At 31.6% G+C, this 20,254-nt stretch overlaps 2 protein-coding genes across 2 annotated transcripts in view; one reads left to right on the top strand and one right to left on the bottom strand.

The window, feature by feature from the left end:
• LOC149477918 (uncharacterized) overlaps positions 1-20,254 on the top strand; it is a 600,334-nt gene that overhangs the window by 539,940 nt on the left and 40,140 nt on the right. The gene's annotated exons all lie outside the window — the stretch shown is intronic.
• On the bottom strand, positions 6,289-13,216 carry Osi8 (Osiris 8). Its single transcript, XM_089709951.1, has 3 exons — positions 12,780-13,216; positions 7,539-7,825; positions 6,289-7,214 (listed from the first exon to the last, which is right to left on the bottom strand). Exons 1-3 carry the CDS (start codon positions 13,158-13,160, stop codon positions 7,169-7,171), a joined length of 714 nt encoding a protein of 237 aa, XP_089566077.1. The 5' UTR covers positions 13,161-13,216; the 3' UTR covers positions 6,289-7,168.

Here is a 20,254-nt window from a genome sequence, read left to right as displayed (position 1 = left end):
AAACCACTGGACGTATCGGGCTGAAATTTGGCATGCAGGTAGATGTTAGGACGTAGACATCCGCTAAGAAAGGGTTTCCCGAAATTCTTGCGGGAACGGGGAAAAACGGGGATGCACGTACAAAGTCGTGGGCGGAAGCTATAGTTGTTTTATAAATACAAACAAAAATACTTTATTGTGCACTAAAATAATAGTTACCGAAGTAACTATAAAAAAGTACTAGGTAGTGACAAGGCCATAGACCTACAAATTATTATTTGTATCCAGATTTAGGTCCAGTGTTGTTATACATTATTTATTATAACACTTTCTTTACTTTAACTCTCGTTAACCATTGTTCTACATATAATGGTGTGAATTGCATTTTAATTTTCTCACTACAAATTTTAATTTGAGAGAAAGGCGTCAGATATAATTTTATGCTTCCGAGTTGATTAGATGGTAATTAATATAAATAGAAATTTCGTCTGCGAATAGCGTAATATGAAGGAAATTGACTTTTACTTTTTAATCTTATTCATAGTATTAGGTCATAAAGGAGAATGGGCAAATTGGGCCTGAAACTTGGGCTAAGACCAATACACACGAAATATTGTTTTTGTGATAGATCATTACACATACCTTACGAAAAAAATAAAATAAAAAAATAAATCAACCGGGTTCTTGTACAGTCAATGCAAAAAGTTTTATTTATTTGGCTCTTATTTTGCGCACAATAACGGTGTTTTTAATTCGAGTGAAGTAATTATATAAATCTAAATGTCACTGGAGTGACTGAGCGACCACAAAAAAACGTCTAACTACGTTAAATTATAATAAACACGGTATAGGTACATGTTACAAAACATAATATTAGTGTATTTAGGTTATTAGAAGGCTTAAGATTAGAACGTATTTGTAAGTGAAAGTGAATTGGAGTAACATAAAGATATTGTCATTGTCTTATAACAGTTATTTATTGCAAAAAATATTATACACAAAGAAATAAAACTTGATGTGACTGTACAAAAACCCGGTTGATTATTTTTTTATATATATTTTTCCCTTTATGTATGTGTTATGATCTATTATAAAAACAATATCTCATGTGTATTGGTCCAACTCAAGGGTTCAGGCCCAACTTCCATAGTAAAATGCCCATTCTCCTTTAATTTTACATTAGGTATAGGTTGAAGTATTCAGTTTAATATACCCTTGGGTGTTTGCATATTTGGTTAAAAAGTGTTCCTAGGTTCGAATCCTGGACCAATAAGGATCAATGTTACCCATGCAATAAATTATACTTTTTGTAGATAAGAAAATTCAATAAAAGGTTTACTATATAATTTACTACAAATTATAGTTATAATCTTTATCTGTCTCTAATTCGAAAATATAACACTGAATGCATTTTATCACATTATACAATGTACTAAACCATTTCAAACCTTTTTTCCAAACTACTAAACCTATAAAATAATGTTTACAATAGATGAATTAGACAAAACAATTGTTAAAAAACTGAAAATACTGATACAGATTAATTATTAAAAAATACTGCTTTTATTATCAAACTTCCAAGCAACTAGCCCATATTCCGAATTATTTATTAAGAAAAAAATAGATCAGAGATACATGTACATCTAGAGCGGCCCATGTGAACATAATACTTCAATTGCTTCCAACAATGAGTTCCGATGTGAACCTCCAATGATATTGTCTATACACTTATTTACAGAGGCTAATTACCACGCTTTCTTATTGCAATAAGCTTAAAAGATCAAAATCAGTTCAAGAAGCGCGTATGAAATATTACTCTTGTTTAAGGTAGAAGAGAAGAGTCATTTGACGGTAAGAAATATACGAATAATAAATTTATACTATGTAATATTATAAAGCCGAAGAGTTTGTTTGTTTGAACGCGCTAATCTCAGGAACTACTGGTCCGATTTGAAAAAATATTTCGGTGTTAGATAGCCCATTTATCGAGGAAGGCTATAGGCTATATATCATCACGCTAAGACCAACAGGAGCGGAGCCACGCGGGTGAAACCGCGGAGCGCAACTAGTTAAGAATAGGTACTTTCTTTTTCATTGAAGTAGATAATATTATGTATATGTATATTGTGTATATTGTGTACTTAATATGAAAGAGCGAACGAAATAAGCTTAGTTTTAAATGGTTTAACTAAGCTTTACCAAGCTTTGTTCTGCATCATTCATAGCCATTATTAAAACAATAATACTCTTATTATAGTCCGTGTATTTGTCCACATATCAACTCGAAAACTACTGGAAGAAGCATCGGTACCAAATGATAATCCTCTTTTTAATTAAGTCAGCATAATAACAGTTTTTGAATGATAATATTGTAACTTCAACTTCATCATCGTCATCATCATCATTGTCAGCCTACACTTGTCCACTGCTGGACATAGGCCTCAGTCATGGCACGCCACTGAGCCCGGTCGTTCGCTCGTTGTCGCCAGTTTTGACCAGCAACCCTGCGGATGTCGTCACTCCACCGTGTAGCAGGTCGTCCTACGCTACGTACGCTTCAACTTCAACTTACTGATACTTATTTACTAAAAGCAGATGAAAAATCCGATTGAAAGAATAAATAGGAAATAGAGTACCTAGTGAACAATACTGTAGGTATAATTTCCTATGTCAATGAAAACAGAAAATATTAGTATCGAAGTATTTTTTTTGTATTAAATATATCCAAATACTGCTCTATCGATTTTACTTTAACATAAAAGACCTTCATCTTTATTAAATTTTTGTTTAATTGTTATCCCGGGTCAACCCAGGTAAAACGACTAGTCTAGCGATCGACACAATAAAACGATCTTACACAATACAGTAGACTGAGTCGAGACAGAAAATCTACAAGCCAAGTAAATTTAATTCAAATTTATGTGCATATTAACAACAATTATACGGTCCGTCTTATCCAATTAACATAATTTTGGTGTCTTCAAACAAAATGCATGTTTACATGTTTTGTATGATGTTTAAGGCCTATATTTGTGGGAATAATATGTGTCTTATTGCTGTGACTCAGTGATTATGTCTTAGATTTCATTGAAAAGGGGATCGACAAACGAGTGTTCAAAAATTTATAGGTTTGGAAAACAACATGGAAACAAATGCAGGGTTAGAATCATGGTTATAATATTTAGTTATTCTGTTGCCTTTTATTCAATACTAGCTTTCCGCCCGCGGCTACGCCCGCGTTGTCTAAAACCTAATAAATTATATACTCAAACCTTCCTCCTGAATCAATCTATTTATTTAAAAGAACGCATCAAAATCCGTTGCGTAGTTATAAAGATGTAAGCATACATAGGGACAGAGAAAGCGACTTTGTTTTATACTATGTAGTGATGAATTTGTTTTTTGTAATGGAAATAAGACAAATAATAATCAAAGATTAATCGTTGATTTTTTGCTTAATTTCCATAACACTATAAATTTTCACTTTTTGTAGCTTTAATCCTGTTTATATCCTCTGTATAACATTTTAGTGTTTAGAATCTCAATTACACACTGTTCTGCTATACGATTAGAAATAAAATGTTAGAATTTTATTGATTTATGTGTAAGACGTATCTCTAAAGTGTATCTCTAAAGCATTAGGCTATTTAACTCCTACACCGTATAATTCACAGTACATTATATCGGTTATAATTTATACAATCAAAAGCAGCGTCTGCCAATGTGTATTTATAAAAGGTAAAAAAATTAATGCTCTAACCTCAAAATATATCATTGGAAAACTGAATTATGAAGCTTTCAATTTAGGTACGTAGAGAAGCTCCATTTGTTGTCTTAGATACATGTCTTTAAATACTTTTGCTCTATTTAAAAATAAAGCATTTTCTTGTTATTAACAATATGAATAGTTACAGGCTACAGCTAAACTTAGCAAAATGTTGAATTTGAAGTTGAAAGAATTCATAGGTTTCAAATTTAATTTATTTTATGGATTTTCTGTGCGTAATTAGCTAGTTTTAACCTTGTTTTTTCATCGAGTGATCGATCAATTAAAAATACCACCATAGACAAAAGAAACAGATAATTAAAAAAAATCAAATATCGTTCACGTCTGTCTATGACCTCAGAATTCTAGAACAGTTCAAACGCACTGGCCAGTTGACTTTCTTTTTTTATGAGAAAAAAAAGCAGTAGCTTGCTTTCATGATGTAACCTCATTATTTTTTTATACGACTAGCTTGTATAACGCCAGTCATTGCGTCTGTATGCACGTTGCGCTTAGTTTGAAAAAGGCGCGTAGTTTTTTATGTTCAAATAATTAATTATGTGTATGAGGGTATGAGGAGTCATTTTGAATGACTTTTTCATACTTACTGTTTTTCGTGAAACGAAAAGTGGGTAATATTTTATTACAAGTTAAATGCAATACGGATCTTTCTTGTAGCTCAAAAAGCTTTAATAACTTTTAGGCACATTTGGATTGAGGAACATATAAAATCTTCGGTCGATCCTTAAAATTAAGAATGATGTGTTCGCCTATGTTCTAAACTTTTATCATAGAATTATTACGCAATAATATCTTTTATTTAAATGTTAACATAGTTACAATCAATACAAAATACGATAAGTTATTTCTATCTATGTATGTGTAAAGCTACGTTAATAATAATAATTGACTTTCTTCGATGTCACTGTTCTTAAGTAAACTTATATGACTTGTCACAACAATGGATAATCTCTCATTTCGCTTCGCTTTCGCTTACGATATTATGAAAGTGTTATTAGTTTATATATTACGTCCGAACACCTGTGGGTAATGTCATTATGCATCCATGAATAGGTAAAATAAAGCTTTTAGATCATATTATAAAAAAAATCTACTTCATAATCTGATACTTGGCTGAAGAATAAGAAGATTTATAAATGTTTAGGTATCTGTACTTAATACTTGAATTACTGTTATATTTAAGAGTATCAAATTTTATTTTTACTATAACATTGGCATAGTAAACTATAAATACCTACTATGTAACCTATCTTATGAATAATACTGTTCCAAACAATTTTCTTGGAACAAACCTATCCCTACTACGATTCAACTATCTTCTCCTCAAGCAATCTGTCTGAATTTCTTACATTATCACATATTAGAGCTTTCACGTGGAAGCCATGAATGAACACGAGTCACGGTGAAAATCATTGAAGTAGCCACTTAACGTGTTCGTAACTTGTTTGTAGTAGGTAATACAATTTCACAAAACATGTTCCTGTGAAGGTGTGCTGTATCTATGTAATGTCTAGTACTTGTTTAATTGTAATTTTGTTTTTATTTCTGTGCCATACAATTTAAAACGATTTTCATTGAAATTTTTCAAAGAGCATCACTAATAATTCTGTATTCACTCAGGTAATACTAGTTGAATTGTAATTTTGTTTTTATTTGTGTTACTCTTTCTGTGTTACACAATTTAAAAAGGTTTTGATTGTTTGGCAAAGAAAATCACTTCTTTGTTCAGACAACAGCGATGAACTTGGCATGATCTATTACGGTCGAATTTGTATTTTATTTTTATTTTTATTACGCCTACACCATTAACAACGATTTTAATTGAAATTTGGCAAAGAGACAGACTTGATAGAACTTAGGGACTTCGTAGACCAAACTAAACAGTTAAAAGGAATGAAATCTATACTTAATATTATAAAGATGAAGAGTTTGTTTGTTTGAACGCGCTAATCTCAGGAACTACTAAGTCCGATTCTAAAAATTATTTCAGTGTTAGATAGCCCATTTATCGAGGAAGGCTATAGGCTATAATATATCATTACGTAAAGATCAACAGGAGCTCAGACACGCGGGTGAAACCGCGAAGCAAAACTAGTGTATAATAAATAAGGGATGTAAGGAGATAATACCAAATGCACGCAACTCTGTCGCTGGCTTATATTTTAACCTATTTTGTTAAATATAGCTATTATATTATGTTTTTATTATTACTAGGAATAAATAACTAAATCATATATGTACTGAGATATTCTTCCCTCTGTAAAAAATATAGTTTATCCATAAGATTAGATATTTATAACGGTAGTACAAAAGATCTCACTTGGCATTTTTAATGTGATATAAATAACAATAGAATATAATATAGTTTATTCATTAAAGAATTAAAGAAAATAATTGTGAGGATTATAATAATTGAATCTATCATCTATTTTTTGTCCAGTATATCTTTTTAGATTATAAACTCAGTTTAAAAATTTAAATACATATTAACTAAAAGGATTACACAAATAAAATTACACATGAATTAATCCAGAGTTTAATTTCATTGCAATAAGTTAGTCAATAAATTAATAGTGTTTTCAAAAGATGTACTGCATTACTATGCTATAATATGAAGAAAATTTCAATAAATATTTAAAAATATAAAATATAATAAATACATACATAATATAGATAAATATATACCAGAAATAATATAGAAATATATATTGAATAATTGTATATTTTCCATTTAATACATCCAATATTATAAACCTATTTTATAATATATAAATGCGATACATTATTTACATATATACACATAATATAAATATATTATTCGTATAATATTAATTCAATCTTTTACTTATGTAGATATCAAAATATATAATTGTAATATTTCTTTTGATATGATAAATACATAATAATAAATACGTTTAATTCACAGTCATATCATATATAAATATATTATATATTTAATAATATTATTATTTACATTCTCCTATGTAATGCTATACTTTGTTTATATATATTATAATAAAATGTTAATACATAATTTAAAGCGGTATCCAAAGACTCCCTACATATTGTTATTTACATAAATATATTTACATATTATACATATCTATATGACTCATTTAAATAGAGTATTGAGGTACTGTTCACTTAGAAAATAAATTAAGTATTGCATCATGGTCCGTTGCTCGCCCTTGTCATTATTATTAAACCATCATAATATAAATATTATATAAATTATCTTTGGAACAATTATTAGTACGTTCTTCTCTTTTTACGGTCATATATTTTGTTCAATCGCGGATAAGCTATGCTTTATCTTTGATTGTAAAAATGTACGCCTTAATCTAAAATAAATAGTCTGCCTTCTACGCTACACACAATAGGATAATTGATATCTAAGGTGGGTTACTGCGTGTACGAATTGTAGGCTAGGTCGTGTGAGTCAAGAGACCTGAAACAAAATTTATGAATTATAATGTATTCCAGAAAAATACCATGTCAAAAGTTCTGTGGAAAGCTTTTGAAAACTTTAAGCTTAACTTGCAATTATCTAACAATATAAACTTTGTTGCATTATTTAAAAGAAATACATTTTAAAAACCAACAGTAATAACAACGATCCTGTTTGTCAATAAATTAACAAATGGCTCTAAGAAACCAAACATACTTCTCAAGTGTACTTGAACACAGTTCTATAACTATATTAACTTGAGTTTCAATACCAGTATTATTAAATTACATCACAGCTTTATATAAACAGTTAAAAGGTCCTTACCTGCTCCACCCTGCTCCTCCATGCCCAGAGGAGACCACAACCTCATGCGCCTCTCCAGTACCACTAGACGACAACAGTTTCTTCAGGCCAATGATACCAGCAAGCACCAGGGCCAGTTTAGACACGATCAGGGCCTTTCCAGCGAGCAGGGCCAGGGCCCCGAACGCGAGGGGCACAATCATGCCCCCGATGAGGAGGGGGATGGCGAGGAGGGGGGCAAGCTTCTTTCTCCTACCACGGCCTTCGTCGAACGCGCGCTGCAGATCCGAACCGGTGGGGAATTTGATCTGTAGATAATGTGGTATATTTTAGTACAGGTCAATAGGTGCTTGAAGTTTATCTGAAACTATGGCTATGGGCTTTTTCAGTTGTTCGAAGCTTAAGGATGAATGGTAGAATGAAATGTAAGATGCAATAATAAAGCTATGTTCTTACTAAATGTGGTCATTGTTTTGTTGCGTTTAGTTAATTATTATATTATAGTCTAATATGAAGTGGTAAGATGATAAAAATGGTAAAAATTACGATTATATCACCGTAAATGTTCAAAGGCAATACACGTGCAGTAAACAGCTTAAAAGTTTATGTACAATTAGTCAAGCTTAGATATAGGTATCTATATACATAAGTTTAGCTCAATAGTTAGTAATAGAACAGCTCAGCGTCAGGTAATATATTGTATAGTGAAAGCGAAATCAAAATCCAAATTCCTATTCACTATTTGTCTCGATACTTATATACATTACATGCAAAATTCTCAAAACACATTGTAAAATTGAACATAAATCGGTATGTTATGCCAGGCTAAGAACTCCATGAAAATAGTCGATCATTTACATACTAAGAACATTTACACCCTTTATTTCATATACAGAGAGCTAAACATTTCAAGATAAAATTTGCATCCGAAAAACTGCATTCATCACGCATAACGCTCGCAATTAGCTAAGAAACTATGTGGGTCGGATGCTTAATAGAGTGTAGCGTGGAAAAAACTAATTTCTTAACTCAAGATGAATTAATTGAACGTAATTAAAAAGATGTATATAGAGAAAGCGTTACGGTGCGTCGACGGACGGTATGCGAACGTATATCTCTTGTAGAAATTCGCAATTGAAAATGCATTTTTACGGTTGCTATTTCAAGATTTCAGATGTTTTATTTATTTAGGAAAATGTTTAGTAGGACTTACACGGATTTATAAAGATGATATGATTGACAAAGAGGGACTTTTAGATTGTATTTGTATAACTATACAAATACAATCTAAAAGTCCCTCTTAATAAATAGTCATTTGTTGACAGCAAGTTTGCTGTCGACAACAAAAAGTACCTAGAATTGTTTAAAAAAGTGTTCTGTGTTACGTGCCTAAAAAAAACTTTTTAATATAAATTGAAATAATGATAAATAAAGTCATATGTTTTAACGTGGCTTTTTTATATCTGAAAATCTGTAGTAGTTTTATCAAATAGGTATATTAGTTAAAATTACTTTAAAATTATTCAATTATTCAAGCAAAGACAACAAATCATTCAGATACGGAAATCTATAAATTCTATATTAATAGCGAAGTCATAAACGATATAAAATGTTATAAACTACGCTCATAAAACATACTAAAGTACAAGTTACTAACTGACAAATAGGCTGATAATAATTAGCCTTCATTCATTATTATTGCATGTTTTGTTTCAATTTATGAGAGGCGTGAAATGTCGCGTAATTTATTATAAGAAACTAACTCGAGTAGTCACTGATTTATTCACTCACACTTCCATTATTCATTCACTATAACGATAGATTTAAAACACGATTAATTTTTCATAGAACTGCAATTTTTTAAACGATGTTCGTAAAAGTGACGTAGAGTTGGCATTATGTAGCTTGTTTTTTCTTTATTATTCATTATAATAATATGTTACATTTCATATAATACTTTAGTAACCTATTTCTACGATTTGTTTTCGCATACAGCAGTAAAGAATCACTTGAAGAATGTACCTTTTTATTTTAACCTATTTTTTTACAGATTTTCAGCCTCATCGCTACTGCATATAATTTATATGAAAGAATATTAATCACTGGATTAATTAGTAGTAATTATATTACGAGTAAGTATGAAAATAAAAGTTTAAAATTCCCGACTCCCTCCTAGTTTACAATTCTAATTGTATCTGGATCTTTTATCTAGACGAAATAAATCAACTTAAAATTCAAATATAGCACACAAATATCATTTATCTGGAGGTTTATATCCGATACGCAGTTACATGATAATCCGTCTTTATAAAGGAGACTTTTCACTAGACATTTTTTTTTATTTTTTAGGTCGTCAAATAGTAACCTAAGATACACAATACACAACTTTTAAAAACGCGTAAATTTGACTGGTCACTATATTTTACTTACTCTTTACACTTAAAAGCACAAATGTATCAAAGTTAATACAGAGTGAAAGGATATGCGGTAATACAATCGTAACGATTAAATAATAATTACATTAGTGAAGGGTCAAGTACAACATTAAAGAAACATTGAACTGCTATTAAGATTTCCTTTTATAAACCTAATGATGCAGGATGCATACTAATACATAGAATTGATTTTATTCAACTGTTTCATATATAAAGTACAGCTAGTAATAAATAGGTTTTAAAACGCGTTTTTTTTTACAATAAAAGACGTACAGACTTGTTATGACCGTGATCTTGCGGAGGTTTCAGTGAAATAATCACAGATATAATATAACAACAAGACTAAAAACATTGCCTATATAATAATAATTTACCCATGTGGCTGATAATATTTTTCTGTTGTTATTTTCAATAATATCCAGTTTCCTCAAGTTTTATAATGCTATTCCATATTTTGAAAGTTCATTCATATTACTTTATACGGACCTTTTTTGTAAGTTAATTTCTATTTTAAGTTTAAGTTTTTCTTACACGTGAAAAGAGTAAATATTACATTTTACATACTTTCATAGTGAATTTAAGAAACAAAAGCTAAATGGTTTCTAATGGTTGTAAACAAATGATTATGTATGACACTGTAGCGACACCTCGCTCTGAATCGCGCAAGCGAAATGTTTTCGCTACAGAGCTATATATACAACTTTCCGACATCATCCATTGGGGCCTTCACGGCCGGCCAGTCGAGTAGACTGGTCGAGGATCCTCCCTTTTTCGATGGAGGAATTCCACCTTCCTTCCTCCACAGTGGTGACCCCTGACAGTTCACAACTCCTTCTGTCCATCCATGATGTCAATGCCCGCACCTATCCCTTCCCCGCCTACGATCACCGCCCGCCAGCCAGCGCACTCGGCTTCAAATGGAGTCCTGTCCACTACCATGTGCGATCGCGCATGCTTGGTCAGCTCCACAGCCACCCTCACTGCACACTCCGACTCACTGGAGCATTACACGCAGCATCACCGCACTCAGTTCCGACTCACCGTGAACTAGCGGCTTCCTGTTCCGACTCACTGGAACACACCTGGCACTGGCAAGGCAACTCGTACTACGACCTCCGGTCTCGGAGGGGAGTCCTGTAGCGACACCTCGCTCTGAATCGCGCAAGCGAAATGTTTTCGCTACAGAGCTATATATACAACTTTCCGACATCATCCATTGGGGCCTTCACGGCCGGCCAGTCGAGTAGACTGGTCGAGGATCCTCCCTTTTTCGATGGAGGAATTCCACCTTCCTTCCTCCACAGACACATGCTTTCATGTTAACTGTCAAACGAAGTATTAAGATACCAAAAAAAACAACAATGTAACAAGGAATAGTTAATATCGTACAAAATATGCTAACGAAAACACTTTTATTTATTTACTAACTGAGCCCCGCGGCTTGGCCCGCATTGCTCCGCTTCTATTGGTCTTACAATATGATATTTCAAATTACCTTCTATGTGTGTGCTAAATTTCATGAAAATCTGTTTAGCAGTTTTTGCGTGTGGAGTAACAAACAAACATAATATTAGTAGGATAATAACTTCAGCCAAACTATTGTAAGGTTACGATGAATTAAATTAAATGAAATTAGAATTTTATAAGTTAATTTGCCCCATTTTACCATCTTAGCATGAATGGGTGAATGAAAATTATTTCATTTCAGATATAATACAACATGCTGGAGACGCAGGCTTCTCTCTTTAGTACCAAAAACAGTATTTTTAAGATTCCAGGATTACAAATACATATTTATGACTTACACTTTTCCCCTACCAATAGACTCAACACTAATTTTAAAACATAAACAGATTATCATTGCGACAAATCTCACTTTTCATTCATAATTGTGCATACATAATACGAAATAATCGTATTATTTTGCTAGTTCATGTTGAAAAGCTTTCTTTTCAACATTGCAAAGCAACTTCACAAAGAGTAGGTTACGTTTAGAAACTTGTCATATTATGGACACTATAGAAAAGTGGACACTAGACAGTAATTAAAATAGAGGAGAAATTAAAACTCACGCCGTAACTGAGTACTGAGAAATCAAGTGATGTTGTTAAAGGTTTTTTGCTTGGGTCTAAAAATGGTAGAAATTTTGTTTAACATGGATTTATGATCTATATTCTATGCGAAAATTTGGAATAATGTTGCATTATTGCTCTGTAATTGTACTATGTAGCTCGTAGGAATGTCAGTTAAGCTTTCATGACATGAATTAAAAGAGAGATAATTTGATGCCATGAGTTCATTTTACTTAACATTTCAAAATGGACAAATTAAATGACATACTGTCTTTCATATTTTTTGGGTTCTCACCCACCCATTTATTCTAACAATGTTTGTTTTCTAACAATGTAGAATTAATAAATAATAAAAAATTTACGTTTAAAACTGATAATGTTCAACTTAAGTGAAAAGTTATTATTTTTACTGCCTGCCTGCCTATTAGGTACTAAACATAACAGAAAAAATGTTTTCGCATTTTGTTTAAATCCAAAAGTTAAGATAATTGGTTAGGGTAGTTTTGATTAACTCTATTAACACCCACAAAACCACATTAAAAATAACGCGATAAGCTTGAAGAAGATTGAAGGAGCAATAGAACTTATTTTGCACAAAGATTATCTCAAAGAAATGAGCAAAGTTTTTACAACTGGCGCAATTTAATTATTTACTTCCATTATTCATAACGAATATCCCAAAGGTCACCACTGCAAGATTGAATATATAGGCTGTAAGAAGAAGAAGTTCATCGAAGAGGAAGTTCGTCTGTTACCTGGATGGTATGAGTTTGCATGAATCCAACGATTTTGTCCAAGATGAGGTTGTCCAAGGAGCTCTCGTCAAGACCTCTCGGAATCGCCTCCTCAACGTCCACCTTTTCGACTGCATTCTTATCCTTCGTAATGGTAACTCCTCCTAGCAGCACTACCTCGTCGCTCTTCGATATCCTGTTTAAGGATTTTGCCAATTTGAGCTTCAGACAACTGGCTAGATCGCTGCCACTGCAGTCTCTGTAGGTTTCGTATGCAACTTTCAAGTCCCCTAATATCGTGTCGTCTGAACTCCGGCCTTCTTCGACGTTCTGGTTCGTGCTCGCTGTCCTTGCACTTACGGCCGCTGCCAGTGTTAAAACGAGGAGGTAATGTGGTACCATTTTGAAGTCGTTCGCACGTTCGTGGCGGGATAGGCACTGTGTTTAATACTGTAACAGTATTTGCGTTTATATGCGCTTAGTTTCACGGTACAGTGAAGCTGCTGAGAGGGATGCATCGATGCATTTATGCAGTTGCTTGTACAGTCAAGGGATTAATGTTTAAATATGAAATTCTGTCAACTATAATGTATGGGTGGTACAGCCTCATAAGATTGACTGAAGAAAAGTGGAAGCCAATTACCTGAAAACTTTGTGAATGATACCTTTAAGGAACTTCAGAATAGAACAATTTCATTCTTTTATAGGAATACAATTTACAGTTTAGCTCAAAAAAGTCAGTCCTATCCAATAGCTTAAGGTAACTTATTAGTTTTTATTTCATGCGAACTCCACAAAAGATGTTTCACATTTCCGACGTTTATTCCATTCCATACTGCATGATGCGCTTGCGTTGCACTTGCTATTACATAATGAGATTCCCAGTGGTGATTCAATGGCTAAGAATTTAATTTCTTAAAACTCATCAGATCAACCTACTCTATAACAACGGATGGATGATGCTTCCATACAATACCATAGGAATTCTAAAAATCTGTTAAGCAGCAAAATAAATTGTAAAATTATAACAACTTACCTCAACACATTATTTAATAACATGAGAGATGGTTATATCTAGTCTTTCTAATCCGTCAAAGTTTTTGCATGGATGCTTAGCAATTGATTCATAAAATCTGGCTGAATATTTCATTTAGTGTTCAATAGATAAATAAATTATATCCACAATAATATCATTTCAAAGAAATAATCTCAATGATTCCTCTAATTTAAATATTTGCACACCCAGATAATGGGTAAAATGTATTAGCACTATAAAATTGTAATAACAACACCTATATTGGTAACTGAATTCTTGCAAATAAATGTAATTTGAATTTGAATTAAAAACATGCAATACTGATAAAATACTTACTGAGTAACGCAATATCACCGCATATCCCTAACTATGCCAAAACTGACAGTTACAGACAGTTATAGTTAGAGATAGAAAATTGAAGATCTGCATCGTGCTGCCTTTTACAATGCAAGGAAGCATTAAGAAAAGATGTAAGATTGTTGTTTAGTTATCTGTTTTAAACTTGTTGCGCTTGTTTTAGATTAGCTGTTGTTTATTAACACTAACTTCATCCAAAGGTAAGTATTTCTAAAGCAAAAACTTTTTATAAGTTTAAATATATTGTTAATTCAGTCAAAAAATAAAACCTGTATTTTACTAAAAAAAAACAGGTACATTCACATGCAGACGTTGCCATGCTAAAGCGTAAAGACGTAGGTAAGTTAGTATTCTGCATCACGAATATCCCGAATCACATATTCTTTATTCTTTAACAATTATAATAAAGTATTTATAAAACTTTAAATGCTTTAAAAAAATAAATTGACTTTACATTTATTCCATTATATATAGTTGCACTTGTGTATGCGACATTACTCGAGATAGTATTAGCGCACGAACATTGAGGTCTTATCAATGAGGTTTGGGGTTTCTTTTGATCCGCGGAGAGTAGTAAGAGATCTTTAAAATATATTATAATAAATAGCCTTCTTGTAATTATTGATATCGACATACATCATAACTAGCGGTCCGCCCCGTCTTCGCCCGTGGTACATATTTCGCAATAAAAGGTAGCCTATGTTTTTCTCAGGGTCTAAAGATTGTCTGTGACAAATTTCATCAAAATCGGTTGAGAGGTTTAAGCGGGAAAGCGTAACAGACAGACAGACAGACATAGTTACTTTCGCATTTATAATATTAGTAGGGATTGAACCGATTTTCACGACAAAATTTTGACACATATGATAAAGATAATAATATAGTTAGGAATATAAATAACGATTTTAAAGGATTATTTAAAAGACACAGGCAGCTTTAGCATTTTTATCCTGTGTGTGTATTTGATGATAAGCTAAGACATGTATGAAATGCACAGTTAACTTATATGATATATCACACTATGCTTAAATATGGTATCTACTGAAATAATAAAGGATCATTAGATGCAAGCTTCTAACCAAATTCATAATTTTTCTTTTTTGATACGGTCTTTGGTTGCGAACAGCATCTTTAAATGTCAGATCCTGTAACATCCATTGTAACACCGAAGCCTATTCGAATGAAATCGCCCGCGGCTTCGCCCGCGCAGTCAATGAAAAACCCGCATAGTTCACGTTCCCGTGGGATTTCCGGGATTGCGTCATTTTCCCGGGATAAAAAGTAGCCTATGTCCTTTCTCGGGTATCAAAATATCTCCATACCAAATTTCATGAAAATTGGTTCAGTATTTTCGGCGTGATTGAGTAACAGACAGACAGACAGAGTTACTTTCGCATTTATAATATTAGTATGGATGTATATTATATACTTTCTTCAGTAGTATATAATATTCCATAGCAAACTAACGCCATGGCTAGTGAATATTAAATAGGAGACCTTTTCCAATGAGATTGACCTCACTCTACGAGGCACAAAAAATTACACATCAATTAAAATTCCTTAAAAAATTTATATAAAAAAGACGTGTGGCACTCGGGGACTGCCGCGGTAAAGCTATTGCATGCTATGCCTTCAAGCCACACCTCCGTGCCCGTCGGAGTGGGGAGTGTGAGGTTTTTTCGTTTGGGAATTTCTGGATTCGGTCCCCGCGCTCAAGGCCCGCGATAGAAGCTATGCAATAGCTTAATAATTAATTAAATAGGAAAGGAACCGTGTCAGTAAGTTATGTTTTTGAAAATATAATTTCAAAAAATGAAATTAATATTTTCATAATAAAATCAGCATATAAGTTATGTAAAGTAAATCTTCAGGAGACACTTTATACTATTGTTTTTATTTAAAATATCTTCTTTATTCAATAGACCCATAATTACCTGCCAGATACAAATTTCAGCTTCTACAATATGACTAATAGTAGTCATTGTTCACACTAGAAACTACAATATTAATTATTATTATCAATGAACATTCAGACCGGATTTAAAAGCAATGCATGCATACCGTTGCAACAATATTGAGATGAAAAGTTTAGAGATTATAATTAAAATTGCATTATTATGCAGCCGTTCTACTGCGCTGATTATCGAAACCGGTTGTTTACTGTAGGTATACTTGTGTATATAAAATTTAACATAAAATAGTTTTATTGAGAAAAGAACTAACATGTAGTGTTTAATCGAAGGGACAATTGTGCCCTCGACAATTATACTTACAAAATAGTCGAGTTTTACTTACCATTCAACTCTTATTATATCCAGGGGCCCTCTTACATTATTGTTTAAAGGCCTCGAATAACGGCGTAAGGAATAAACAATAACAATAATGCAAATAATATACTCACCCTGTAAAAGTACAACTTAAAGTTTTATCACTTAAAATTAAAACTTATTAAACTAATTATTTTATCAGTTCACATTAATTATATTATTAATCAATATTTGAACTATTAGGTTAAAATATTAACACCTTTTATTATGTAACTGACAACTATACTGTAATTATTATAAAATATTTGCGGGTAATTAAAAGAGGTTATGAATTCATTCTACCTTCATAAATATTTAATTGATTTTAGGATGAATGGGCCATAGATTCATTCTGTCTCTTTCGTCCCTAATTAGTTAGAGGAATAAATAAAAAAAGCAGTGTGTTAGTATATTTTTCTCTAAATAAACATTTTATAAAAGGGCATTAAACATTAACGTTTAACAGTTTAAATAAACATTTTTAGTGATGTATAACGAGCTTATGATACAGATGACGGTACATTTTTTAATTTAGATCTGCTGCGGGTAGCTGTGAAAATTCTTCTACACTTCTAACCTTACTAATATGATCGGGTTTGTACAACATACTAACGTGTTGTTTTTAAGTAGTTTATAATAGCCATGACTGTTAGTTTTTCTTTCTTTGTGTTACAAGTTCTGTATTTATCCCAGTTCTAAGAGACAATTTTGCGACATGTACATATTATAATTATAAAATAAAAATGAAACGCTCAATTTGAAATGATTTCGTTAATTATTTTTATAATATTCCTTGAAGTACGAGGATGGTTCTTATGGAGAGAAAACGTAAACATGTACCGGGGCTAGCTGCTAGTTTATCAAATAAAAATTAGGTACTTGAGTTGTGAATCCTTTATTCCATGTAAAAGAGTTCAACGATGTCTCTTATCTAAGGCTACAAGCTTGAATCAATGGAGTGAAAAATGGGTATGTAATGACATATTCTCTTAATGATTGCCTATTTTTTATATAACTACTAGCGGCCCGCCCCGGCTTCGCCCGTGGTACATATGAAAAATAGATGTTGGCCGATTCTCAGACTTACCCGATATGCACAGAAAATTTCATGAGAATCGGTCCACCCGTTTCGGAGGAGTATGCAGACTAACATTGTGACACGAGAATTTTATATATAAGAGATGAGGCTGCTAAAAATAGGCATAGCAGAGCAGAACTGAATAAAATTTTAAGAGATAATGTTATGAATAGCCACATATGTATATGTGTTTAATGTTTAACATAGTAACCACTTGCCATTCGAGCGACGACCTGCTAGTAAATAATAGATATAAAGATAGTTTATGATTTATTTATTTATTTATTTATTACTTTATTGCTCTTAAAAATTACAAATTGAGACTTAATCTAGGATACATGTATATCTATTTTAATTATTATCATTTATTTATTTATCTTGTTTTTTTGTTCCTTGCCTTTTTTCTTCTACCTACCATCGTAATTTCAGTAAGCTTGTTACCTTTTGCCCAGGTTGCCTGGAAGAGATCACTTCTAAGTGATAAGGCCGCCTAATAAACTATACTGTTTTTTGTTTTGTATATTAGCAATAAGTTTTCTATGTATAGTTTTATTGAAGAGTAAATAAATAAATAAATAATACATTGTAACAAACGGCGGCCTTATCGCTAAATACTTTTAGATTACGCTAGATTTACTTTATTTTTATAAGAATAGGTAGGCATATAGTATAAAATTAAAGAACTAAAAAAATGGAGCTTACAATTTTCACAAATCGGATATTTTATACTTATAATATATTTTTACTGGAATACAGAATTTACATTTCAATAATTTCATTGTTTCCTTTGAAATACGTCATTCAAAAATGCAAGTCATGTTCTATTGAAATTACACATGTAGCATATACAATGAGATATTATGCAGAAAAACGCATACAACATTGCAACCAATACTTCCTCTTGTCTAAAACGTTCATGTTAATTTGCTTGCACTATTTTTTAACTATTCATTATTGTCGGAAACAAACTATAATATATCTATAGTTCCTGTCACGCATACAGTATCATTTATATACGATCACGTTTGCGAATGATTTCAATCAATATAAGTTATACATATTATTGTTTTTATCAAGGAATGAAACACGTAATCTTGTATTTGTTATATTTCGTTACGATGTAATGAATGAGTAAAAGGTATACGTAGTATATTATTATTAGTCTGTGGTAAAAGCCTTTAATAGACGATACGGCTAATATATTATAAAGGCGAAAGTTTGTAAGGATGTATGGATGTATGGATGTATGGATGTTTGTTACTCTTTCACGTAAAAACTACTGAACCGATTACAATGAAATTTAGCACACATATAGAGGGTAACTTGGATTAACACATAGGATAGGTTTTATCCCGGAAATCCCACGAGAACGGGAACTATGCGGGTTTTCCTTTGAAAACGCGGGCAAAGCCGCGGGCGGAAATCTAGTACGGCTATAAACAAAACGTCTAAACCCAATTATTCAAGCACATCATAAAAATCTTAATAATACCGAAAATAAATTAGAATGAGACACATTATTCGAAATTTTATTGCAGCGTATTTTACTACATATTATATTAAACCTTATTTTAAACAGAATAACTACATAATAAAAACAAAAAAAAAAATAACTAAAGATATTATTAAATATATTATATGCATTATATTATATGAAAACTTATTTTAAACGACTTAATCTCCAAAAAGCTTCATAACTTATCAAGAAAGTTAAATAAATAGATTTTAAACATCGTAAATTACAGCCACTGAACCAAACTATTATTCCCAATATTTGCATTAGAATCGCATTCGAGATGAATCTCAATCGTATCGTGTTCGCTCGCGCTTAACAATTTAAATAAGCAAAAAATATTATTTGCATAACAATGACGCGTATTTATAGACGAGGTCTTGAATTGCGCAGTATTTCTATTTAAAACATTCCCTTTGTGATTTCTAGATTTTAAAAAGATTAGATATAAATTTTTTAATATTATTTTAATAAGTAGGTATACTGTAACTGTTATCATAGATCGTGAAAGGATTTCTATGTTGATAATATAGACTCTTGTACTCAATAATAGAATGTAGTTTGAATATACATGATTATGATTTCAAATATTTATCGATTTACTAATATCTAAAATTTCTCACAATCAAATTTTACTACTTGTTAATAATAATGTGGAAATGTGCATTCTATAAGATGTTGATAATCTTTATAAGCAAATTTAAAATTCGTCTGTAGGAAATAGTAAACGTTATTTTATTTTATCTGCAAATGATTTTTAATTTTATTTTATATTTATAATCTTCTGAAAAGATCTCTAAATTTCTTTATTTTAAATAAAACACTATTTTTTACACTAGTGCGGTGTAGGTAATTAATAATTTATAAGAAAATAACCTCACTAGGAATGCACTATAAATACGCATCTACCATCCCAATGAATCGGATTCATACGGTACAGTTTTATTTTCACTTAGAAAGAAAATTATCGGCTCCAATCGTAACATTTTTTTCACGAAAACACGTTCATTTTCATAAATGTGTTCAACAAGAATTACTGTCTGAATGCTATGTACACGTGATGGTATGAGATTATCTATGTATCTATGGAGATTATATAGATTATATTAAGTATTTAGAAGTATGGTATATGAGACGTATAATATTTTTTACACGCCATAACTTCACTTGTATGTAACCGACTTCTTTGCTTTGATTTTGACCCAC

Source organism: Colias philodice, chromosome 23 (genome assembly GCF_061535455.1).
Source record: "Colias philodice isolate Cphi_HAF_F1 chromosome 23, ilColPhil1 Martin Lab GWU primary, whole genome shotgun sequence".
Classification (NCBI taxonomy): domain Eukaryota; kingdom Metazoa; phylum Arthropoda; class Insecta; order Lepidoptera; family Pieridae; genus Colias; species Colias philodice.
The sequence above is the reverse complement of the archived record's forward strand: the minus strand, read 5'-3'. Positions and strand labels throughout refer to the sequence as shown.